The sequence below is a fragment of the Pseudopipra pipra genome, chromosome 3, assembly GCF_036250125.1.
Source record: "Pseudopipra pipra isolate bDixPip1 chromosome 3, bDixPip1.hap1, whole genome shotgun sequence".
Taxonomy (NCBI): domain Eukaryota; kingdom Metazoa; phylum Chordata; class Aves; order Passeriformes; family Pipridae; genus Pseudopipra; species Pseudopipra pipra.
The window spans coordinates 61451660-61479322 of NC_087551.1; the positions used below are offsets into that span (position 1 = coordinate 61451660).

The following is a 27663-nucleotide window of genomic DNA, read 5'->3' on the forward strand; positions in this document are numbered from 1 at the left end:
CTGCAGGTGACTTATGATTTTAAATCACTAAATGATAACTGGTTTAAATTTCATCGTACGCAACAACGCTCTGACCTCTGGTATCTGAAAATCTGTACTACCACTGTCATTCTGGTTTACATTTTGTCAGTGTGAAACAGCTGCTGTCCCAGGAAATTAACGGCTGATGCCAATGGCAACTCCAGCTGCAAAGCAATTCCGAGAATTACGTTATTCTGAGTTCTGATCAAGCACAGGTGAAATACAGTGGCATTACTGAGTTAAACACAACCATCTCTCGGCTTACAGGATGAAATACAGTGGTCCATCAAATATGTTCTTCAAAAGGTACTCAAAAAGCACAACATTAATATTCAAATTATGCTATTTTTTAAGAAAGCCCTGAAATGAGATGACACATTATCTTAAAAGAATAATTTTTCTCTACTACTTTTTAAAGTTCTAAGCTTCTTTTTGGACAGTGATCATGAATGAGACAAGTAATTTCAAATAAATAACTAAAACAGGAAAGTTATGTTTTCTTGTGGATTATAATAAAAAGCATTCTGATCCTCAGATTTAATTAAAAGATTTCTAAGTATGCCAAATCAAACAATATTAAAAAAACCCATAAACAACACTCACCCTCCCTTTCCTACCAAGATGTTATGACTTCCTTTATTCGTTATATGATTATCCTAAAAACTCATGGCACTTCCTGCTATATTTTTTTCCTGAATAAGATGCACTGTGGAGTGCACTGTGGAGTACACTGTGGAATTACAGACAAATTACTGCCAGTACAGAATTGCGACCAGTAGAAAGAAAATCCACAGGAACTTTTAACAGCTGTAAGCAGTTGCAAAGGGCTGCCAAACACAACTGCTGATGTAAAAGAGGGAGAATGTGTGGATTTAAGCTATTCAAACAGTAAACAAGTACATCTGCTCCTGCATGTTATCATTAAATAAACCATGGTAATATGTTTTACATTGCTGCAACAATCTTGTTTGTAACCACAACTCTGAAGAGTTTTGGACTGGGAAAATGTTAACAAAACTTTTGGGGTTTTTTTGTAGTGCAAACCTATGTGTGGAAAAGTCCATTACAATTACTGTACAGTGTTGGTGTCTAATTTCTAGCAAAACCCGTGTCATATCATATAATTTCGAACATGAACTGATGAATGCTTTTGAAAACCAGACGGAATCCCTGTGAATGGTGAGCATTCAGTGCCTTTAAAACCATTTATAATATTTTAAAAAGAAAGATTAAACAGGACATTCAGCTGCAGAATACAAGAAACTTTGATACATCTCCAACTCTGAACCTGACCTGTTCAGACTTGGAGATATTTCACAAAGGCTACTGTAAGAAAAGTCAGGGGGAAAAAAATCCACTTCTAAGCAGCACAGAATTCCCAGGCCAGGAATAGCATCATAAATCTTCTGTAAAAGACAGGAGATTAAAGAATTATGTGCATGAAAACAACTTTTTATTCTTTGCTCCTATCGTGATTAATTGTTGCAAAATCACAAAAACAGTACTGCTTACTTTGACTACAAAAACTAAACTTGGCAGGGTTTTGTCAAATTCTCGGTCGTTTGGATTTTTCAGATTTCATCTGTGATACCTGATATAAAATAATATGATTTATATAGTCAACTAGTGTGCTGTTTTGGCTGGGACAGAGTTAATTTTCTTCACAGTGTCTTGTGTGGGGCTATGCTTTGGATCTGTGATGAAAACAGTGTCGATAATATTCCAGAGATATGCCAGCTACTGCTGAGCATCGCTTGCACAGCATCAAGGCCTTTTTTGCTTCTCACCCTGCCTCCCTCAGCGAGGAGGCTGAGGGTGCAGAAAGGGTTAGGAGGGGGCACAGCTGGGACAGCTGACCCCAACTGATCACAGGGATATTCCCTACCATATGACAGCAATGAAAGCTGGGGAACAAGTCTGCCAAGGCCTCTTTTAAAACTAGTTCTTTTAAAACTATTGTTTCTCCAACTTCTAAAACAAAGAAAAGCTCTACTGCAGCTACTTCTTTATGTCCCTCCATAAGAAGCTCAATCCACAGAATTAACCTGCTGTGGACCTACTGTCCTTGGCACCCCTACTATGTCTCAGTTGTCTACCAGCTTTATTATTCTGATGTGCTTGAAAAAGCAATCTGTCAACTTATCCAACCTGCCTCTATGTTTCTTCATTTATGTGTTCTAGACTCTAGACCTAAATCAAATAATTTTTTCATTGGTATTACAGCGCCTCATTGACTAACTTTCCTTCTATTGAACTTCCATGACACTTAAACTGAAAATTCCATGTAAATCCCATTTAAACTGAAATTTCCAGGTAAATTATGCTGTTTGGTTTTGATTTCCTTTAATATACAATTCCTTTGCACTGACATGAAAGCATACCTACATTTGGCCTCAAGCTGATCTATTTATACATCCCTGCTTCAATGAGATTTTAGTGATTGAAATTACTCCTCCATGTAGTCCAACCGGATTTTAACAAATTCTATCTTTAAAAAAATATTTATTTTTTTTTTTACAATTCAGCTATTCTTTCTCCTGGTAATTTTCCATGACTGTTTAACAACTACTCAAAGGAAAAAAAAAAAAAAAAAAGAAAAATAAGGTCTTCAAGTATCAGTTCCCCAAAATGAAAACCCACAGGGGATCTTCAGTTCCCCTAATCAAACAGGAGATAAAAACCTCACCAAGTCAGCAAGCACCCACTGCTCTCGTTTTGCTGTCAGAATAAAATCTACAGCTATCAAATCTGACCAAAAATCTGCTGCCAGACCCAACACAACAAATTTGTGTCATTTCAAGAGAATGCCAAGACTTCAGTGTAACATTTCCCTTTGCAACTAAAACAGTACGTTGAGTTACAAACTACATTTACAGGCATGAATCCAACCTTTATGATTTGGAAAAGATACAAAGATATAAAAGATATAAAGATGTGCATGTATCTCTTTTCAATAAGCATTGTGAGCAATAAATGATGAATGCTAAAGAAAAAAGGAAAATAATCTAGTCAATTGGACTCTTCAACTTCGAACTGAAAGACTGCACTGTATAGTATTTTTTTGCATATTTCAGCTTTATTACTTTTTACATATTATGATTCATATGATGAATCAATTTTGCTTTTTTTTCAGAAACAGTGGAAATTATGACATAAGTTTGCTCAAGGACAGAAGACATGCCAAGATAGAAAGGTGGACTGTCTAACTACACAAAACAAACTTTCATTCCAACTTGGCCCACATAGATTTGTCAGTAAATATCCCATTTCTTGTTTTTACAATAATGGGAAACTTACATGTAGTTTTCCACAGTTGTTTCCTCTTTGCAGCATAATTTAGAAGTACATTATACATTTTATATCCACTATTTTTTCTATAATATTTTATAATATTAAATATCAAAAACTCAGGTTTGGTATGAACTATCAACTTGAAAATATTACTGTAAGTTTCCCTTTTCTTAGGCAAAAATTAACAGTGAATATTGCTATAACGCAATTCTTAAATTACTGACTTGCAAGATCAGTTGTACAATATTTAAATAAACTATTGCAAAGTCAATTCTCATCATGCATAATAAAATAATTTAAAACTATCCTACATTAAACTCCATGTTTTCAACACTTTCCCATGATACTGAGCATATACATAAAATGCTTACTTTGTTTTTTCCTTTTACATATCTTTGAATGTCGATTAGAAAAACAGGAAATATTAATACTATGCTAGTGAGGCAACATATCATTGTGTACACAGAGTATGTAAAATGTATCCACTTATTTGGCAGTTATTTGTTAAAGACCTTTTTTTTTCTCAGATTAGACACTCAAGTTCAGTTTTACTAGGACAAATAAAAAAAAAAAAGAAAAAAACCAAAAAAAGCAGCAAAATGAACTTGACCTGGATCTTCGTCCAAATCTCTAATCTGTTTTATATCTTTTTGTAAACTGTTTCTTTCATGGTTATTCTAAGTGGAAATTTTGAAGCAGCTGAAAGCTTATGTGCCAAAATTCTTGAAAAAAATCAGTATTTTATCCCTTCTTGGTAGACACAAGTAACCTTCTAGGTTGCTTTCCTTTCAAAACACTCAAAAAAGAACACTCAAAAGTAGAAGTTATCACAAGTCATTTCATCGAGAGCAAAGATACACAAAAAGATGATATCCAAACCCATGGGTTGAGCATAAATATTCCTGAAGCTGCTGTGGCCAGAAGAGGGGGGTGGGAGAGGACGGAAACAAAATATAAACCAAGACCAACAGGGAAAACAAAGTTTGAGTAATCCAAGAGTGTTAAGCAGGGACTGTTTAATCTCTGTACTGATGAAACTCTGAATAAAATGAGATTAATAGCCTTCACAGAAGACTGGATCCAAAGGTTATTATTGACTTCAGTGAAAAGATCTTTAATATTAAGAACCATTTATCTATGTATCCTGTTGGCTGTCCCTATTACTAATCACTACAAAATACTAACTGTGCATTGTAAGACAGAAAAGCAGGAAGATGAGAATGATCCTAAGCTGATGGGACACTTGTATTTCAGTCCAGAGAAAACCTAATTAATTATTTCTTAGAAAATGAAGCTATGCCACCTGTCTAGACAGCCTGACTCAAAGTATGCTAAAAACTGGGAAGCAGTACTAAAAACCTGGGAAGCAGGATATCTTGGATGCAAGGATTGCATCTGATATCTACCTGCTGAAGTTTTCTTTTGCTTTCCAGGCAAATGACTGTCAAATGGCCTCTATTCACAGTTTTGAGACATTTGTTTTCATCGTCTTTGCATTGAAAAAAAGAATTAAATGACCAAATAAAATGTTTTCATTTTGCATACCTGGAACGACCCATGTCAATCAAAATAAAAATTTCCCTTCCACTTTTTGAAAAAAAAAAAAAAATCTGAATTATTTAAAATTATTTCTATTCTCCCTGTTCAGACATCAAGCTGAAAAAAACTGTTCATAAATCCCTATTCTGGAATTCCTGACTCAGACTGCATTCATTAGTCTTAGTCTAATGTCTTTGTCTAAACTGTGATGCTGGAAGTAGAACCCACTTAAATTTCTGAACAGTTTCAACCATTAACAATAGATTGTTACCTATTTTTTTTGTATCATGAATTTTTTTACAATGACAATATAGCAATAAAATACTTGTACGGGACAACATATGCCCTCTAAGGAGGTGTACAGATGCAAGTCAAATATATGCAAATTTAGCATAGTCATGAGAAATGCCTAGAGTGATTGCAGCTGAGGGCATGAAGACAGATATGCATTACTTTTTACAGGTGATGCCTTTTCTACATCTTATGCATTTGAAAGCAAACCTATCACTGTTACTCAAGGGGAACTAAGAGTTCAGACTCTAGAAAATTATTTTGCAATAAAAAAAAGATGCTGAATGCATATTAGGAGCTGAGAGGGTCAATCTAAAAATAGGAACTATAAAAGCAGCCTCAATACTGCAATTGACAAACTCTTTGGCAATTTTAGAAACAGCGTAACATCTGTATCATTTATTATTAAGAAAAAAAAAGTCAACACAAAATTTTCAATCTGCAACTGAAAATGTTTCAATTTTGAGTACTTCCAAAATTCTGACCCTCTGTCCTCTTAGCACTGACACTCTTAGACTCTTAAGAAAATTTCTTTTTCTTCCCTTCCTTCTCTGTGAATCATTGAGACTACAACAAACAGGACAAGTTATGGTATGAAGAGGAGAAATCTAGCATGCAAACATTGGGAAGTAGTAGAGTTCAATGTTCATGGTATCGTTGGCCTGAGGTAAGCTCAGCAAAGTACTGGGATGCTGCAAGAAGTTCCAAGGGAGCTGAGACAAGCAGCACAGAGATGCATTTAAAAAAGGGCACAGTAAAAGCATTCAAGTGCTATGTCAAGTGAACAAAACAAAAAAAATCCATTTCTACCAAAGAAGTTGTTTCTATTTATTTTTCTTCTTTACATGTTTAGTACACACTTTGAACTTCCAGTTGATTGAAGAAAGACTAATGAACATGCTTACACAGACTGGCTTTTACTACCACAAAAACATTTTTTTTTGACCTCACACTTATATTGCTACCATCATGAGAAAGGTAAGAGATTAAGCACCTGAAACAGCAGAACTGAAGCACCACCTTCACTGCAGTATCATTCTCTCCACTATAACAGTGATAGGAAAACTCATTGCAGAAAAGGAAGGAGACAGGTTACTTAATTCCCACCATAACTCCCCTCCCTGTCAGTCCTCTGCTTCAGCCTTAGTGCTGGCTATGGCCAGAGAGAAGAAGAAGGAATTTTCTTGTTAAAGGCTAGCATCAAGACTCAGAGAACTTTAAACTTCATTGTTCACACAGACAGCTCTTTCCAAAGTCTTTCAGTCTCCAATTTTTACTTTTGAACACGGAAATATTATGCTGTTTACAACTGAAAATAGCAGATGTGCAACTATATTACCTCCTTAATAACAGACTGATAGTCATTATCAGTATCATTTTATCAACTATCTGATGGTCACATTGATTGCTTCACAAATGCTCCTTGCTGAAAAGAATCAAGCAACGCTAAGGGCTGTGTTTGGTATGAAGTGTCTAGACAAACTTTTTGGAAATTTGATCCAGCTGGTACACTGCAACTAGGCGTCATTCTTGTTTCTAGAATCAGACTACTTTCCTTCAAATATAGGTTTTATACCCTTTAATTTTTCAGTCTTCAAATGTCAAGGTAGAACATTCTCAGCAACTAAAAATAACATACGAAAGGCATCTCACACAGGAGGATCAGAGATTGTTTCTCTTGCTCAGTACAAGGAAATACTTACTGAATTCTGAAATTTCACCTCTCCATTGTTACTGTGTATCCAAAACTCTAACTGAAATATCCTTTGAGGCAGCATATTCTGAAGACAGATTCTGCCCACAATGAGTGAAGGATTTCTTTTCTTTGAAAGTTTACATACCTTCCAGACCACAGCAATGATTATAATTTTTCAAAACCAACTTTGACAGAACACCTCTATGTGATGACAGAACAGAGAGTCAATTGGGTATTCCAATTAAGATTTTAAAAGGTGGGAATTAAATTCACAGCCTTCCTCTTCTTTTTTATACTTTCAGAAAGCCTCATTTTAGAGAAACTCAATGTTTCCCAGAATATGGGAGGAGGTTCTTTTTGACTTCTTAATAAAAGGAAGGGCTTTCCTATCAGATTAATTAAGCTTTTCATCCGCTGTCTTCATTGGATTTGACTTTCAACATCTGCTTGCACAGAGAATTATTTTATATTGAAAAATAACAAAACAATTATTTTTTACCTTAATATTTATTTTTTCCTAGCCTATACAAAGTACTCTAAATCTATGTATGTTTTAAGAATGCTTTTTCCAAGTGTAACTTCCAAATTTATTTCCCATGAAACTATAGGCCAGGTAAAATGTGTCATTTTCTATGAAAAGATCATTTTCCTAACATGTTATAATGATCAGCCATCACATCTGAAGCCTTCAGAGAGTCCAGCTCTGACACGACTGCAAGCGAGAAGACTCCCATGTATCAAAATAAAAATACTATATATGCTACTTCAAACAATCATTCACTAAAATAAATCTTTCAGCATCTCACGGAAAATAAAATCACAACATTGGAGGCTAATGTCCAGAGCCTTACATCCTAGTCATCAAGGTAAAGACGCTGAGACACAAATGGGGTCTAGCAGAAGAAGAAAGGTTTCAATAAAAAAGTACAAACTAGATATAAACATCAGAGGATCCTGTGTCAGGGAAATGAAGCAAAAATCACTATGGTAACCCACTGATTTTCACTTCTTGAACTAAGGATCATCTGAGGAAATAAAGAAAAAAATATACACCGTTCTGATATGGTGTTTAAGCAAAGATGAGAACAAAATGAGCATTCTTCTTTACCTGAAAATACCAGACTCATCCCACCAGTTATTAATCCTTACGTGAGTGGGTCTTTTTCAGTCTACCTTTGCCAATGTGATATAGAGACACCCTATTTTTCCAGCTATCGCTGATCTTAGACAGTATGGAAAACAGAATGCTAGCAATCTTTCTGCATTCAAGTCTACACCTTTAGAGAAATTTCTTTATTTGAGAGTTTCTCACTTTTGTTTATTCAGAAGCTATCACCATGCAATTTTCCACTAATTCATGAAAATATTCAAGACAATTATTTTTTGCAAATACTTCTTGGTCTACAGATTTTTTGTTCACATTCAATCGAGCAAACTTGTGCTAGTTACATTGATTTGAAGATATATCACATAGGGTTTTTGTTTGTGTTGTTGCTGTTGTTCTAACTGTTCTTGGTTCTAATTTTGTGATTGACTGCTGCAAATAGGAACGGTATTAAATTACAAAAGTATTTGGCTGAGAATGAACATTTCTAGGAATATGCTAATGAATCAAGTCACTGACTAAAATGTTCATTGAAAGTATACATAAGAAGAACATATTCTGATTTTTTTAAGATGACAAGTTTTAACCTCAGACGGTACTGCAGATGTACATTTGGCATTGGCACTGGCTTTCTGACCTCTGTTCCTTCTGCACTTCATCAGGTTTTCTGGGTGTACACCAGAACGGTGTGCCTGAATAACTCATGGGTTTTGAAGAAAAGGGACTTAATGTACATTTCATAACTGTGTCAGTCTTACAAAATTACTGTAATATCTGATTTATAGAAAAAAATTGCTATCCTGGAACAAAAATAAATTATATGCAGATGTAGTTCAACTGAAAAACCAGGAGCCAAATACCACCTACAACACAATTGCAAGTAAATCTCATATTGGTAGAAACTTGGTCATTTTTCATGTTATGCGTTTGACAAAATACGAAAAAGAATTAACCTGGGTTAATTCTGTGTAAACGCTACATACTTCTTACTGCAGCCTTTAGCTGCTCAGACAGATGAAACTAGAGTTTTACTCATGAAAAGAGTACTGTTAAAAATGTAAATGGATTAGTTCATGTGGAATGGTACTCTTCCAGTCTCTATAAAGGTAAAGCTTTAGGCTTTTCATTTCAAGCTGTTCTCTCTCTTTATTAGGGCCACAGGTCAGATTAATAACTACCTGAGTGAGGTAAGATTAATTTAGAGTGGCTTAAATGACATGCCTTTTGTAGAGTATGCCTGTATTTAACAACTCCCCTTCGCCAATGTGTTCCTCCCTGCAAAGTCTTCTACCCGTTAAAAGAAACTACGTATCAGATGCTAGTCATTTACTAGTTTCAGGACAGAGCATCAATTACAGCTCATCACGCCAAGTTAAAAGTTATTAATTGCACACTTAGGATCAGAACTAAGTTCCATTCAATTCAGCAGGCTTTAAGCCAATGTTTCAGTCACGGATATACACTAGTGTGCTGAATAAAGTTCTTTGCTGTTTAACTCAGTCAAGTTAGACTGAGAAGACATAAGAAGAACAAGGAAGAACTGGTTTAACCAGGAGCACAGCTGACTACTGGAATCAATATCTATCTGTGAGAGAACTGAATAATCAAAGAAATGGAACAATGTAAATTAAATTAATTACTAGCATAATTACTTTTGCATTATATTTTCAGTGCAGACACGTTCTCCCAAAGAAACTGTAAAAAATTTCTTTGCAAGTGATAAACTGCTGGCTCTTGTTCTGTTCACCCCTCAAAAAGCACCCAGTTTGAAACCAGTTTGAAAACATAGAGCATGTGCATGCACTATTTCTTTCAATATCACTTCATCTGCTTCAGCCAGATTTTACAACAGCAAATACCCATTCAAATTATACAAATACAAAATATTTGCAATGATTTTTCCTAGATATGCAAATGATTTCCTATCTGATAACTTCTGATAATCCAAGACACCTCTAGATCCAAGTTTATATCTTTTTAAAGTGTATCAGCAGGATATTTTCATTGAAAGCTGTATTATTCAATTTTCGCAACTGGCATTGGCAATTTTCTGTGAACATAAACAAACTACACATATCTATGACCAAGACTCAAAAAGAACTGTACTAACAATTTTGCATATGAATGTTGCTTTGCATTTAGGGAACAAAATAAAGTAATTTTGTACTTCTTTCCAAAAAAAATTAGGAGAAGGATAAATATTGAGACTAAAATTTCACAGAATACCATTAGACATCAAAGAATCTATAAATAAATAAATACTTCAGATCTAGTACACAAACTACATTCAAACCACATTGTTTCCTTGAATTACCAAGCTATTTGCAAAGCAAGTGTTGGAAAAAATCTGTGAAAAAAATATGCAGTTGGTTTTCCCTCTTGTCATTTTAAGTGACTGAAAATATTGCATTTTCAGCTACTGTTGTTATATTTGCCTTGCTCTTTCAACCACAGATCCTCATCCTCATGTCCACCATATTTTTCCATACCCTCAGTTAAAACAAATGACTGGTCCATGATTCATGCGCCTGGACTTATGATAAAATAGTAGAGGCCTCTGACAGAAGAAGGAATAGGCATAAACAGGGGCAGAGTGTCAGGTACAAGCTCTTAAAGGCATTAAATTAAACTCTGACTAAAATCATTACCATTTGACATCCTGACTTGCACACCGGGACTGAAAATGGATCCAAAAGAAAAGTGTTTTAGTGACTTCACTGGATCTGTGATTTTTCCCAGTATTCTCATCTTTGTTCACAAGTGACATGGGAACATATTTCAAGCACTTAAAAGGCATCTGAAAGTACTAGTGCCTACCTAATAACTCTTTTATCTCTTAGTTTCCCTTGTAGAATAATAATAATAATAACTCTAATAATAGAGTGAACCTTTTATGCATTTATACAGTACCGTGTAAGATGAGGTTCTTCTCATTTGCAAATAGACTCTCTCCACATTTTTCAACTCTACCAAAATACTCTCTCTGCTGAGGGTATATTTGCCAATTAATCAAAGGGGGTTTTTTCTGCCAGGTTACAGTACACAGAATACCATCTGATCTTACCTCTCCATTTTCCAAAGGATGGATTTTGGAATAATAAGAAGTGCATATGACTTCATCATCTTTTATATAGGATGGAGTTCCAGGACGGGGATGAATGTTGTAGCGTGTCAGGCATTCACTGTCTGTGATAGCATAGTACTGCCATGGTTGATAGTCTACACCATCCAGAGAACGCTCTAATATCCAGTTTCCAGGACGAGGTGAGTTAGCTGCTTTCACAATAACATATGCAATCTGGAAAATCTGAAAAAAAAATAGAAGAATTGTTAAAATGCATTTAAGAACATAATTATAAATCAATTCCAATTTCTTAATATTTGTCAAACTAAGAACTTAATATGTGCCAAACAGTAAATATGAAAATCTGTGACTTTTTTTCTGCTGGAAATGCAATATGGCCTCAGACTACATTGACACTCTCTAACTATACAACTAAATTCTCCATTAACATTTCTGAAAAAATATTAGTTGCATTAGGCCAATAGAGACTTTGAAAATAGAATTAGAAAGCACTCTAAATTACACATAGCTTAGCAGGTAATTGCTAAGCTGCCATTTCAGCAAAATGTTTGGAAAGTTCGGAGTATTTTCAACTTGTAGAAGTGAGATTGTTTTCATTTGTGTATTTATAGACATATACTTTCCACCATGTTTAAGAGTTGCCAAATTCTGCTACAAATCTATCTCAGTTAAAAAAACCCATAGTTTGAAGCTATTGAAAGGTAATCACATCATGCTGAAGTCATTCTACAAAATGTTCGTTTCAATCACACAGCTCAGCACTGTGACCATAAATAAGATTTATAGGATGGAGACACATCAAATATCACTACAAACAGAATGTAAACATATAATCAATGCTCATTATAGTCCATTTCACCTGGCTATTCAATTGATTTATCAAGGTTTATTTCTGTTACAAGGTTGCTGGAATGCAAACCACAAATACATTTGCAATTGCAGAATGACATACATTAGTGATGCGGGTTTGGTTTGGTTTGCTTTTAACCTAGTAACAGCTATACAGAGGTAGAACTGAAGCCAAGAAAAAGAAACAGGTATTTCCATTAATAAAGAACATATAGCAAGTTAATATTTCTAAGATGCACTGCTGAGTCTGCACATGAGGATGCCAGAGGATATCATGGAGAGAACAGTGTTGATTTAATACTTAATGCTTTCTGTATCAGATAGTCACTGCAAGAAAGCTGCGAGATACAGACTTAGTCCACACAAAATCTCTTGTGAATGCTTAGACAATCAATAAAGCCACTGAAAGAAGATCCTACAGTAATTGATGAAAGAAACAGTAAGAAGATTCAAATTGATTTTTATTAACAACCAGTTAGAATTACTGTAAAATAGAAAATATGTTAAGTGGCAGAGTACTACAAATACTGCAGTACACTTGATGATGGAAGCAAAGAAAATATTTATCTCCAATTATCATTCCTGCCTTCTGTGCAGGTGCTGAGTACATGGTAAGATTCACAATAGCTTCAGTCAGGAAAACAAATCCCTAACAACCAAAGTTTTTCACTGGGAATAAGAAGTGAGTGAGGCTGTATTTATTTCACTCTGAAGAACACATGTGTAACTCTGCATTCATGAAGGAGTATCTCAATATTTTTCTTCAGTAGCATAGAATAAGCATTGCAGAGACAAGGAGAAACCTAAGTATCATTCCGCTGTTTCAACAGGAATCATACAATCGTTTGTCCCCTGTTTCACAAATGCCTTTTCCTCTCTCAAACTCTTCTATAGCTATATTCCATTGTGGCCACAAATAATTCTAATCATAACTATCCTGGATCAGTGTCACTAATACTGTTTACAATAGAGACAAATACAACATTAACAAACTTCTCAAAACTGTTCCTCACCAGTTAAGCTCTTAGAAATGACAGAATTAGAGAACAGAAATTTCATTCTAGAGTACTTCTAAATACTTTTTCTTTTTAATTTTACATAAGTGATTTACCTCAAGTTATCATAATAAGACTATATGTAGAATGCATAACAACTGAGGTTAAACACATTGCTAGTGCTTCTACCATGGAAGATCTGTGATTTACAACATATCTGACAACAAATTCATAATTATAGGTGTGTATATATAGCTTCCTTCGTGGAAGTCCTAAAATACGCAAAACTTCATGAAAGACTCATTGTTAAATACTGCCAAAAAACATTTAGCTCTACAAACATCTTGGATGCATTGGCTCTGTGGGGCCAAGAGATGTAATCAACAGGAAGTCTTTTATTGTTTGCTTGCTTTGAAATACTAGGCTGTGTGGGAGAGTGAAACTTTCTACAGTCACTTTTCAAATTAGAACCCTCTTTCGATAACATTTCCTGTATATTCTGCTGAAGATTTGTTTGAAGTCTTGTTTCTTACCTTCTGATATAGTGTACTGCTTGATTGAAATTTATTATATACCTTTGGCTTTCATTATTTTTAGCACACTTTGTAAATGAAACTGCAACAAAATTTTATTAAAAAAAGCAGTGGAGAAGAAACAGCATATTTCAGGTCATAGTGGGGTGGATACTATTTCTGTTAATCTAAATTTGACAGGGAAAAAAGAACCTTCTTAATGTAAATAAAAGAATACACATGAAAAGCTGGTTTTAACTATTACTCAATTACAGTTTTCAACCTGATCCAGACTATTACTGCTTCAGCCTCTGAATATTCTTGTAGTGGCTTCTGCAACAGCACCAAGCTATCTGCAATCCACTGACATAAGAAACCTTCTCTTTTCTCTTTCAAGTCTCTCCTCACAAGTAGAACTGCAAGACTGTATTGTGTAATACAAACTATTTCCCCAGTAGAGAAACAGAGCTGGACTAAGGACCAATGTTTTTAAATGTTGGTAGACTGTTAATGCTAATTGCAGAGAAGGGAAGATGGAAGCACATGCATAAAAACATGTCCTGGTTGATATTATTCCTGATCTCTCTAAGGCTAGGCTGAAGACAACACAGAATGCTAATCTACCTTTCTTAGAAACACTTTTCCTTTTGGGGACAGCTAGACATGTAGAGCTTTAGCAAGAATCAAGAAGACAGTTGTCCCAGCTTAGACAGCTACACTAGGCACTACCAGCTCACCACAGTGATGCAGGCAGCAAACAAGGTGTATTCCATGTTTGCTTTCTAAGCAAGTTGACAATGACAATTAGTGCAGAAAAAACAGACTAAAATTAATGGCAGCTGTATGATTACTCTCAAAGCAAGTCAATGTAATGGAAGCAACACTTAACTTTCCAATCAGCTGGGAAACTGTCCTTTACGAGAGTAGCTCTTCTTTTATTGTGGACTTGCTTAGCAAATGGTGTTCTGGTTACTTCAATGCAATCAGCAAGTGCTCAGTGGCATGACAATATTAATACTAATAAAGTCTAATGTTTCACTGAGTTTTGCTGCATTTGTTTCCACAATCAAAAAAAAGTGAAATTTTTCAGCATTCTGAAGCCACGTTTCCCAGCACATCATAACACTGAGCTACCACCCCCGTAGGGTAATCGATGGAGCACGCCTGGTTTATTTTTCAAATAGCATCAATAGACTGACACATGTCAATGGATATAGTAACTGCACAATCTTAGAGCACAAGTGCAATGTAACCTAAACAACGAACTTTGCTGATACAAATGTGAAAATGGAGCAATACCAAGCTGCCAGGTGGCATGCAATAGACCATTAACACAGTGGCTGAAGTGTAGCTGGTGCTTTTTTCTACTTGTTCTGCTCATGTGATCATAGTATAATCATGGGAGCAGGAAGGAAATAGTCTAAATAGTCCCTTAAACCTTTCCCAAATTATATACAACATAATCCTCAAGATAAGAAACAAAATGAGCCTTGGGTCTCATTTTCCATAGTAATTGTCTCAGCAGTGAGATCTGTGAAACACATAGTAGGAACAATTCCATAAGTTATAGTGCTGTATCTTCTTGTGAATGCCTCATAAGACATAGAAAAGTGCATCCTACTATACAGGATAATTTGCTATACTAATATTATTCAGATAGAGCTGAAGTGAATCATTAATCTGCATAGGGTTATCTAGTGAAGCAGGAAATCTCATTGTGTCTGACTCCCACCTGCACTTCTATTTAAAAAATAAATCCTTCAGTTAGAAAGCATTCATGTAAGTCGAATATCATCAGAGAAAAAATTCAGTACCACACAATTCTACAGAAGTATTTGCATTTCATTTTCTCAACAGAAGAATGTATTAGCTCTAATGGAGGCTTCCATGAACAATCTGGTATAAACTCTGTATCTGCTTATTTACTGTAGTTATGTTGTTGATCATTATTGTGGTTCAGTGGTCAAGTACACATGGTATTCTTCCATCAAGAAGAATGCACAACTTGGGCAAGGGCTTGTTTTCTTACAGGCTGGTATAAATAATGTTAAGGCATGTGGCCTTAAACAGCCCACAGATATATTTAACCAGTCATTTAAAAGTGCTGGTAGGGGCAGCAAAAGCACTGCAGATATCCCTTGTCCCAATGTGAAATCCAATCAGATGAGTCAAGGCTATCTCTGAACTGAGAAGGCCATCTCAGAACACCCTGCAGGTTAGTGGAGGTTATTTGCTACGGGGGGGGTCACCCCTTTAAAAGAAGGGGGGAGAAGTCTATGCAGAATTTATTATGGGATGTGTTAAGGGGATTGTGTAAATGGACAAAACTTAATATGGAACATTTAGGGAAGGGAATAGAGGTGGAGAAATAGAAGGACCAAGGTGGCTCAGGAAAGAACAAGTGTAAGATAGAGGGAAAAGGAGATAAAAGGAACCAGTTGACTGTACATAGCTAGGTGGTCAGCATATTAGGCCTGACCTTGATCACTGAAATCTGTCCTATTTTCTCATTAAATCCTGCTTCTTAGTATCTTCCATTTAGGTATGCTCCCTCTTTTTACTGGATATTTGTGAATAAGACTTAACTTCATGCTCAACTAGCCAACAAGCAGAAGAGGCCTGAGTACCAGCAACTCGAGTAGGGCTGCAAATCTCCAAGATCATGAAAAGATTATCTAAGGCTGCCTCCTGAAGCACTGCATGTTGTGTATGCATCCAGAGATAGACATGAGCCTAGTAGACTTTAATTCTGATCAGCTGGAGAGGAAGAAGAGGGTGAGGCAGGCTGTGCTGTGTTTGGGTTCATGTGGGTGCTGATAGGGCACTGTGGTCTGTTTCTGATAGGGCACTGTGGTCTGTTTATGTTGCTCTGTGCAGCCATGCATGTGTTTCACTCTCTCAGGATTATGAGCTCTGCCTTGCTACAGTCTGTACGTGAAGACAGAGCCATAGAAGCCTTGCATCCATCAGGCTACCAGATTCAGTAACTTTTAATACCTTGCATGACCAACAATCAGGAATCACATATTTAAACAAAGTCTCAATGCAAAAGTGTTCTTTGACCATTAACTTCTATCTTTACGCTCAAGTATAAGAAATGACTGAATATGGCAGACATCATACATCTTAAATACCACATTTGCACTGTTTTTCATTTTGGAATAGTCTCTCCTAAAGGCCTAAGACATGAAACAGATCAAATTCAACTACTAATGAACTGAAGGAAAGATTTTGTGAGTTTGAGAAACAGCTCCTTGTGTTCTCATAGGCCAATATATGTGGTCAGTAATATTTCAATTCACAGTTACTGTTATGGATTATTGTTTGGGTCTAGTATGTACGACAGAGAGTAGGCAGTTTTGATGCAAGAATTTTTATACAATTGGCTGTTTAAAAACAACTAAACTTCTCATTTTAGTCTCACATCCAACTCAGACCAAGAAAAAGCCTTATTTAGAAATGGAGCGGCTCTCTGAATTCCTCAAAAGACAATCTAGCATTTGGTTTTTCTATCACTGTCCTGAGAGATAGTGGCCATGGTTTCAAATATTCTGCTCACACTTAGAAATTCTGAAATTGAGAATAATGGCATGGGGAAGGAAAAAAATATGCTTAGCAGGATTTCAGTAATATCAGTTTAGAGAGCTGAACATCTCTCCGCTGTGCTGCAGTTTGCCTTCTAATGATAATGTTGCTCCTGTTCATCTGAGCCACTTCCAACTGAAACGCTGCTACCAGATGGGGAATTTGGGCTGAAAGAAACACTTGAGTCCAATATAGTTTTTTTTCCAGTGTTACAAGCAATTCTAGCAGGGCATCTGTCTCAGAAAAATTGTAGCTACAAAAAGTTCAAGCTATGAATGTCATGCAAATTAAGATGTCCACAGCACTTCATGGAAAAAAAAGAGAGAAAGATTTTATTACAGCAAACCTTGAAAAGCTCTAAGGTAGCTCCAAACCAAGCTGCTTCAGGTAGAAATTCATCTTTTTTAACTACACAAAAATTCACTCATGTACAACGCTCAGTCCCTTTCAGTTAATACCTGCAGAACACGGATTTTGAAAAAAGTATAAAAATACTTCAACTTAGAACAACCTCAGCTTTCTCCCTTCCCTGTATGTAACTGCTAGAGATGCACAAGTTCCTTTGAGAACGTCTTTCTCCTTGATAAAAATACATCATTTATTAATATTTCTTAACTTTCGCTCATGTCATGATTATGACTCCTGTCACTAAAAAAAAAAAAAGAAAGCAAAGTCTAGTAAAAGAGTGCACTTTATACAATGTCAAACTGTAAAGCTCTCAAGTTGTCCAGCTGTTGAATATCTGAGACACATTAAGCCAAATGGAAGGAATCAGTACCTGTAAAGTTTCTGTCAATGTCAGCTTTGTTCTTTGTAATTTTCTCAGTTGGTTTTCTCCATTACCCACTGTTCAGTTGTTTGTGAAGGCCTCAAAAAGAATAGCAGCATTCTACTGACTATTTTTGCTGCTCATCATTGGCCTGGTGTATACCTGAATTGAGGCTGAAGTTAATAATCTCTTTTCACAGAGCTTTCAGATAATAGCGGAAAGCAGTTTCTTTTCTCTTTATTTCCTAAAGCTACTATCTTCTTTCCATGGAGAAGGAGTATGGTGAGAAAAGGAAAGTTGATGAAAATGCCAATATTCAAACCCTTCTTCTTAAAATACAGACAATAGAGGAGAAGGACAGAAAAGGTTGTTCTTCTATTTTGGTGCTAAAGCACAAAAAAATATTTTTTTCTTTTTTTTTTTCTTGATCCAAGAACTGATACTCAGCCTGGGTCCAGTAGCATTGAGAGAACTCAGGGTGAAGTGTCCATATTTCCTTCAGTGATGTTTCCATGCAGTGTCCTCTCACATACTCATACCAAGTCTTTACATTTTAATTTCATAATGAGAATATTAATTTTAACATAGATAAAACTACTTAGTCAGATACAGGAATAGCACATAATAAACTGCTTTTCCTAAAGAACACTCACTTTTCTTATAGAATTGTAGAATGGCTTGGGTTGGAAGGGTCCTATGGAGACCTAGTCCAACCCTCTGGTCTTCAGCAGGGACTCCTGCACTAGAGGCTGACTGTTTGGTAGTTCCCAGGGTCCTCTTTAATACTCTTTTTAAAAATTGGTGTGATATTTGCTTTTCTCAAGTCACTGGGGTCTTCACCTGTGCGCCAAGGCTTTTCAAATATGATGAAGAGTGGCTTAGCAACTACATCAGCCAATTCCCTCAGGACCCTGTGAGGGATCTTGTGAAAGTTCTTCAAATTTCCTTTTTGTACAACAGTCAGCAAGTTCATGCTGCATTAATTTTTTCAATGTGAAATTAAAGATCTTTTTCAATGTTATGGTTTCTAACTTTTCTATAGAGTGCTGAAAAGTATATAAATAAATACTTGTTATTTAATGAGGCGACATCTGTTACCCACCTTGTGGAGAGGGATACAAACAAACATCTCGAACTGTTGTATTGTTGGCAGAGAGCATCTTCTGCATTATCAACATTTAAACCTTTAACATTTCCTGCTGAAAACTTCACAAGCTTTTACTTTGAGTTTTCTGTAAAAGTACATGTTATTCACCATATATAATGTATGCTTAGAGGCATCATATCTTGAGGAACAGGGATTTTGGTTTGATTTTGATTGTAAGCTGTTCAAGGTTAATATCATTGATCCGAATATGAAATAGGCATGTACTAATTCACACCCATTCTCTGAACATGACACAATGTTCTCTCCATCTCAGTCTCGAAATATTGGGCAATATGAACAACTTGAACAATGAAAACATGAATAAAGTAGTTCAAATAAAAAAATACAGAGTTTTCCTTTCAGAATATTTCTTTGTTGTCTCTTCATACGTGCCATGCCTAATTTCTTTAGATAAACATGATAGTGGTTAAGACCCCTTTAAAAATATATGTTGGCACTAATACGAACCTGTCTCATGTCACTAAAGTTTGGACATTTCAAAGACATATACAAGGAAAGAAGAAAATGTAAAAGAGATTAGATTCTAAAACAGATTTCCAGATCAAAAATGTGTATGTGTGTTCAGTTGGCATTTTTGCTTTTAGTTTTTAATATTTTTTAAAATATCCTGAGAACTGCTTTGGATGTGGATATGTTGCTGTATGGCATAGCAGGGAATATAGGGAATATAAAAAGTGATTTATGAGTGATTTTACATATTTCTGTCTCATAGCCCCCTTTTACAGTCAGAATTTACTTATGAATAATTACTAGTCATGATACATTAGGACTCACAACAAAGTGGAAAGTTTATCCTCACCATCTTTTATGTTCTGTTTAAGAACACACCAAGTCTCTGGTTTTCCATATTTTGTACTTGGAGAGATCCAACAGACGTCATTCTCTAAGCTGCTTTTGTCACTTAGTCCACATTAGTGCAAATAAATCAAAAAGAGCTACATTTATGACTGTTTTCAGTGACTGTCTAAACTACACAATTGATAAATTACTTTCTAAGTGTTTTAGGTGAGCTTCCGTGGTCAGCAGTGTCAAATTATTTCCTATATATTTGTAATTCATCCTAATTCTAATACCTTAAACATATATGAAGGACCACTAGTATCTACACATTTATTTGATCTAAGAGGAATGTATTTATGAAACTGGGCATTTTTCTGATGGTTCTCTTGGTTATGAGTTAGCGTAGCACAACAAAAGCACTATTTTACAACCACCACTGTCAGCTGCAAAACTCATTTTTTCAAGTAAGCTTTTATCGTCATAACCTACTCAATGACAACATATTTCTTCAAAATGAATAACAAAATCTGTTCAAGACTGAGAATCCTATGAACCCATCATTTTGTCATGCTCCCATTCTCCCAGGCACTGTAATTTTCTTTAGAATCAAAACTGCTAACAGTACAAAACCAGAACACAACCTCATATTCCTGTCAGAACATACGTGTCAATGGATTCAAAATTATAAGAGAGTACTTTGGACCAATATCAAAGGTGAATAGCTCTCTTGCTTAAAGTCAGAATTAGAAAAATGGTACGTATATTTATTGTAGTTACCCAGAGAAAATGTAAGGCAAGTAACATCAGAAAGAAAAAGATTTTGGAAAAACTTTTCATAAATCATTGTTACTGTATATTATGAACTGAACCTGAAAGGATTTGCTCACTTAGAATTCTTTCTGATAACCACAAAGCAATAAAGTTGTGGTCTGATTTAGTGGGGAGCATAAAAAAATTGGGCAAAATAATCCTGTAGAGATTTCTTTTTAATACAACCACTCATCCTAGCTTACAGCACTTTATATGGTGGGTATTACAGCTCATCTTTCAGTACAATAATGGCTTCTTAGCATTTCAGAATGCATTGGAAAGTACTCCCTCCATGTATTATTGCACCACTCATGAAAAACTTTCCTTTTTGATGCTATGGGAAAGTCAGCATGAGTATCTTCACTAACATTTGTTTGTTAGAACATCTAAAAGCTTAATGCAGCAGGGTCTTCTGCAGTTATGGCTGGCACAGACGTGCACTCTTGACCCTTAACTGATAGAAAAGGTCATTTGTTTTTCTTTATGCTTTTGTGTGAATGATATCAGTGTGGAAAACTTTATTCTGAGACAAGAACAGAGTCCTGGGTAACATCTGTTACCAATGTGCATATATTCTTCCTTCCCACAAATAAAAATCCAGGTGGAAAGCTATATAATACAAAGTATATTTGCATATAGTATATAAAACAGGTAGTCCTTAAAAATGTTTACAGTAATGTCAGAATATTTACTACAGTTTTATTTGTTTTCATGATGACAAATAATTATGTTGGTATGTTTGTTATAAATCCTCACTGATATATTTATGTGCTGTTTGTTTTCTTGGTTTTGTTTTTGAGTTTTTCAAACACTTTCATTATAAACTGGCTTCAAGTGCAATAGTTTGGCTTTTAAAATAATAATTTAAAAATTAGATATTAATTAATAATATAAAACCCCTAAAAATTAAATAATAACCTAAAATAACATCAGAAGGATGTTATTTGTTTCATTCTATCAATAAGTAGTTAATGCATTATCAGCAAATAGCAAAACTAAAAAATGAAGGGAATTACTAAAATGTTCAGATTCAAGTCTATGAAGGAAACAAAAAAAAAAAAGAAATAAAATTTAAAAAATCAGTATTACAACTAGCACCCAGACACATGTCTAAAAATTGGCTGTGGACTTTAATAAAACAGAACATATTTCTTTCCTCTTTTTTTTTTTTTTTTTAGTTCATTCCAGAGTCTCATTTGCATGGTTTTAATTGCATCTCTTTTGGGCTGTCACCTCAACAGTTCCTTAGTTCCTTAATACTTAGGTATAACTGAGCCAGGGAACTGGACTTAAGATTAACATTTTGGGGGGGGGGGGGGTAATTAATGTTCTGAATTCTCAAATATTTATATTACTTCAAAACAGAATGATTCATGTGCAAGAAATACTAGGAACAAATACTGAGGATGACAGTTCTATGTTGCAGGCACAGACTCATAGATCACTATTGCATGCTTTGAGGTTTTACAGTCAGTTCAAGCCAACAAAGAATGCCAACTGCTCAGAGAGGAGAGGAACTGTTTCCCCACTAGCTCCAGAAATACATTCCTGCCCCCTCCCACAGCAAGCCAAATTGGAAAATTGATCTGGCAGAAACCTAACCCCAAAAAACAAGACAAGACATAGTTTTCAGTATCAAGGTACATCTGGCTTGCTCCATGGCAATACAAGTGCTAGTGCCAGAACAAGAACAAGAACAACAGAAACATCTCCCTTTCACCAATGACGGTAAAAGGAAGTTTGCAATGATGAGGGCAATGGGGAGAGCAGCAATCAGGGAATTGCAGCATTACAGTCTCAAAATTCTTTGTTTTTTTTTCCCCATTTCTCTCTTTAGAAAAACATTTTTGAGGATGGACAAAGCCAATCGACATTTGACGGTGAAAAGTCCAAGAGTGGATTAAATTTCATTTCTGCTAAACTACTTTCTGGTTTGGGGACAAACAGAAGCTTTAAACCTTATCTTTAAAAAAGCTGCTTTGAAAGCATTTGAAGTCCATAATTATTAGTAAAAGAGAGAAAGAAAACATTAACTGAAAACCTAAACAAAAATGTTTGCACATATATACAAATTTAACATATGAAGACCAACTGGCACTTAATTTTACTAAACTGCTTCTTATATCCCAAGACTAAATGGTATCATTAACTTTCTCTTCAGAGAACTAGCTGTAATTTTTTTTCCCACTGCAAAATGTATTTGATATTCCAAAGAAGAGAAAATATAACATTAAATCCAAATAGCTCCTAGTGAATATGCATATTCCTACACTACTTTGTAAATAATGTGTAAAGGCTATTTTAATATGGCTGTGTTGCTCAACACATTCTGATTCCTTACCTACAGTTTGGTGAACTGTTATAGGTTTAAACAACAAAACTACAATTATGTACTAAAAGAAGCAATGTTGGTGTGAAATATCATCCAATTTACCTCATACTTCACTGTAGCTGTAAGATTGACTTCAGTCAATCCTGAAAGGATTAGTTTAAATGAACCTATTTGTGGGGTTCAACTGTATAGACAAATACCCAAACAATGGGTTCCACTAGTCATTTGAAACCAGAGAACAGGAAGATTGTTCCAGAATCCAAAACTTATGCATCAACTTCAAAATGGTCAAGATTCGAAAACTTGGTTATTTCTTCTTCAAGAAAAAATATTAACTAGACAGGGATGCAGACTGAGTAAAAATTTGTGCATGTCTGCCACTTAATTTTCCTTGTGATATAGTTCCTGTAAGAGTTGCTTTCAGACTCGCTTTGCAAGAGATGGTGAAACACAGGCAATATCTCACTTACTAGAAACACAAAGAAATGGTGAGTCATAAAGCGCGGCTTTATTTCTGAGATTACAAAAGTACTTCAAACCAGTCCTTCCTAGGAATCATTCTGTCATCTCCCCAGTCAAACACTAGAAAGGAGAGGGAAGAAGGCAAAAAGTAGGCAGAGAAGTGGTGATGGAAGTAAGAACTTAATTGTTCATATTAAGTTCCATTAAAAACAGCCATTCTTCAAACTAAACATATTACAAATGGGTAGCCTGTCTCAGTCTGCACACACATCTGAGCAACGTCTTCAACAGTGTTCTGCAAGACAGTACTTGCCACACTTGACTTAAGTCACCTTTGGCTAACAAACAGTTGAACTCTGCTGCTTTGTAAAAGTGATGAACCTTTCTGCAAGAGATCTGTGCTCCCTCAAGGGATCTGGCTAATGTTGTGTATCAAGGGAACTGACAGCTGAAAATGTTTCCTTCGAAAAGCTATCAACACAGCACAGTCATACTGGCAAAGAAAAGCAGCAAATGACAAGCAAGGTCCCAAAAATAAGATCTCTTCATAGTAGAGTGTATTCCTCTCTCAAACTTCCCTTCTCGCACAACTGAAGTCAGCAATATTGCATTAAGAAATGGGGGAGTACCATCATTTTGGTGTGTGCAAAATCTGATAGGCTAAACATAAAATCTGATAGGTTCAACATAAAATCTAGACTCAGTTCAGACAGAGAGCTTATGAGGGTACATCCACCTTAGCTCTGTAGCTCAGAAAAGAAGCATGGTCTAGAGGTCAACCTCCTACTGTCCCAATTTAGCATGCTTTTGCTCATATAATTAATATATTGTGGAGCTCACAAATTGGATTCCTTTCAGATAAGAACCAAGCCAGGAGAACATGCTTAGACATACATGATTCATTTTATCTGCTAAGGGACATTCAGCCCATGGTCCCTAATAGAGTTAGTCTGAAGTAAATTTCTTGACAAGTGAGCTGGGTTGGCACCAATACACACAAGTCCTCTCCCAAGTCTGTTTCCCTCTCTCCTATTGCAACATGCTCTTTGCTAATGCAGGCAAAATGGAAGTATCAATAATTAGATTTTTTCCTCAGCTGGTTTCAAATTTTACCCAAATATTCAAATTATAGTTCACATTTCCCATTATGTATAACAGCATAGCAGCAGATTTATAAATTGCAATGTGCAACCCAAAATTCAAACTTTAAAATAAAAACAATTATTTCTAAAAAGCAAGAATTATAAAGCACAGTAACACAGTTATGAATCACAGACCGTATTTCACATGTGGTTTCTCAGCTGTGAAATATTACTTTCAGAAATATGTTATATGCTGTTTTTGATATTTGTAGCTGTCCTACCTATAAAAGCTAAGAGTGAAGATGTACTTTCCATGAGGGTCTTCCTCCCTAGTTATCTTTTTTAGAATTTGGTGACAACTGTGCACATACAGGTTCTATTTCCCTTCACTGACAGAAGGTTTTTTCCCTCCCTTTTAAGCTCTTCCCACAGACTACCGTACTGAGCACTTTTAACACACTACCTGTTTTAACTATCCTGGTTTTTTTCAGTCCCAACTTAAACCTCTCCTATTCATCTTGTCACAGTTTTTTAGTTCTCATGTCTGTCTTTTGCCACAGAGCCACTTAGTTGTACAGTCTTGTGTAGAGAAAGCAAAAGCAATCACTCATTTTGCAATTCTTTCCTTTTCCTGGTATTATTCCTATTAAGGACACACGACATGTTTGCGAGTGTGCACACAGGCATGTGTGTTTCTGCTCATGGGTATTAAAGTGAATCAACTAACTGAGAAATCATTCAAAACCTGATCACAATCCTCCACTTGAGTCATATTTGGAAAACACAGAACTGCAAAATACTTAATTTAGCATCAGCAGAATATTGCTGCCTGCTCTTTGCAGATGCTTTTCAAAATGCTTCTGAGCAAGTCAAGCATTCTTCTCCCTATATTATTCAGTTCTCTATATAGTTTAAGAAATGCCCTTTCCCAAAGTATTATATGTGCCACTGACATAGTCAAGTCCATGAGTCTAAAATCTTACATTCTAGAAAGTAATGAAATACACTTCAGGAGAACTGGGACTGCAGTGATTTCCTCGTAGAGTCAGAACACGATTTTTTAGACTCCTTCCTTCCTACAGAAGGAGAGCAGGGGACAAGATGAAAGGATGATGTGAAAGAGTTGGACACTATTAGAGCTTAAGGAACTTAAAACTGATGAATGGCAATTGTTTCATAGAGAAATCAACTACATAGCTTAATCAGTTATTCTAACTCTTGCATCTTACAAGGCTCTGAAGAGATTCAATTACTTTCTTTTTTTTTCAGAAATGTATGCCTGGAAAGGATAACCTGGACACTGCAATGATCCTCCACAGTCTCAGGCAATTAGTTATTAAGATTAGAAATTAGTTATCAAGATTGGAAATCTTAATAACATAGTTATTAAGATTAGAAATTTCTGTCAGAATATTAACTCTGTGTCCACTTGAGTTCCACACATCTGCAAGTCACAGAAAATATTCCAGCACCATTTAAAAAATATAAAGTGTCTTCTAAAAAAGTCAAAACCCACAAAAATATGCTCCTGGCACAAGTATCTTAGCAACATCAAAGGTATTGCAAATGTCCTTGTTCCCTACAACAGCAGGGAATTTGTTAATAAAACTGTCCTGATGTGTGTAGAAATCAGAAACAGATGGGCTGACCACTTCACCTCAAACTGCCAACTGGTTTTCCTGCATATTTGCCAATTTTCTTTAAAGACACTCAACTATCTTCCACATGACTGTGAAATTAAACCAACTGAGGATTTAGGAATAGCACAAGTACAGGGAATATGTTCTCCCTGGAAGTCTAAGCATCTCTGTTTTGCCAACTCCCTGTTCTGTACTTCTTGAAGATAAGGCCTCTTTTCTTAGTCAGGTAAGTCCTGCTATACATCGCACTCACTGGACCTGAATTACTTCTGTTGCACTTGAACTGCCCACCACTCTTAAGGTAAAACAGACAGACATAGACTACCAACAAGCAGGACTAAGAGCTGCAGAACAGCAGACAGCTTCTCTTGGCAATCTGTAGTGCTCCATAGGTGCAACAACCTCGCATATCTATGAACCCACCCTTCCAAACTCGGATCTGCAGTTTCAGTAACCAGGGTAGCTCAACCTGTCACTCTAACCTTCATTTAAATTCATGTAAGCAACTCCCAAATAAATCTATACTCACATTTTGACCTCCTATGCACTTTCTGGATGAAAAGCATTGTAAAAAATAATTCCACGTTTACAGGTATGAATGCAGTTCCATTATATTCTTGTAAAATACATAAGGATTGTCATAATGGTTAAAAAGTGGGAAAAGTGAAGGGTTAAGAGCAAATTAGCAAAGATGCTCAGAACCAAACAGTTCTAGTTTTCAACTCCTATTTTTATAATAGATGGGGTACAAATTTCAAGCATACTTCAATGATTTAGAAACCTAGCCTCCATTATAGATAAAAGCTCTTTAAAAGTATTAAGGTAAGCCGCAACTGTTGAGAGAAAAGAATAAAAAATACTGCATTTTTCCCAACCTGACTGATAATATTTTGTCTCTTTCTAACATTAAATATATTTTACTTCTTCTAGTTTATTAGTTATTGCTAAATAGTATACATCATTTTTATATGGCTACACTGCACAATACAGTAAAAAAAATGACACTGCCCCAAAAAGCCAAGCATTATATAAATGAGGAAATTGTAATTATTTTCCTATTTTTTCATGAAATTAGGATTGCTAAAAGCATTCCATGTACTATCATAATTACTAGCAATAACATAAAAACTAATGCATTCCTGCAATTTTCAATCCATTACTTGTGGTTTCATCATTTGTTATTTCTATCTCACAAAAAGAAGTTAAGCATTTTTATACTTAAAGCAAGAATTTATCAACACAAACATAGCAATTACTGAATCTCCTAAAAGCCAAACGTAAAGAATAGAATTTCTTTTAAGTGAGGCCTCACTGGTGACCTTCACCATTCATAGTGGCTACTACATAAGACACTAACTGAAAGAGAAATTTCATATTTTACCAGTTACTTTAATAGAGTCTATAATGCTGTGTCTACAAAATTCCCGAAAAAGCAAACAAAAACTCCTAATATTTCTCAAAACCCAAACAACTCTTATTTCTTACTAGCCAGTCTAAAAGCCATGAAAATACCAATAGACCTTTTACTACATTTTGGGGAACAAAACTGTTGTTCTGTTTATGTATGGTGGTGAGTAACACAGTGTGCATTCCTAACTACATGTGTTACTGAGATCATAAAGAGTGTGCCAGTCAGCATTAGTGACACAGG

At 35.5% G+C, this 27663-nt stretch overlaps 1 protein-coding gene across 7 annotated transcripts in view; it reads right to left on the reverse strand.

Annotated features, from left to right (window-relative positions):
• The window catches only part of LAMA2 (laminin subunit alpha 2), a 358263-nt gene that overhangs the window by 237442 nt on the left and 93158 nt on the right, over window positions 1-27663 (reverse strand). For all 7 annotated transcript variants that reach the window (XM_064649531.1, XM_064649530.1, XM_064649526.1 and 4 more), the window contains exon 4: window positions 11008-11250. In XM_064649531.1, coding sequence (XP_064505601.1) covers window positions 11008-11250 — 243 coding nt within the window. The remainder of the gene's footprint in view (window positions 1-11007; window positions 11251-27663) is intronic.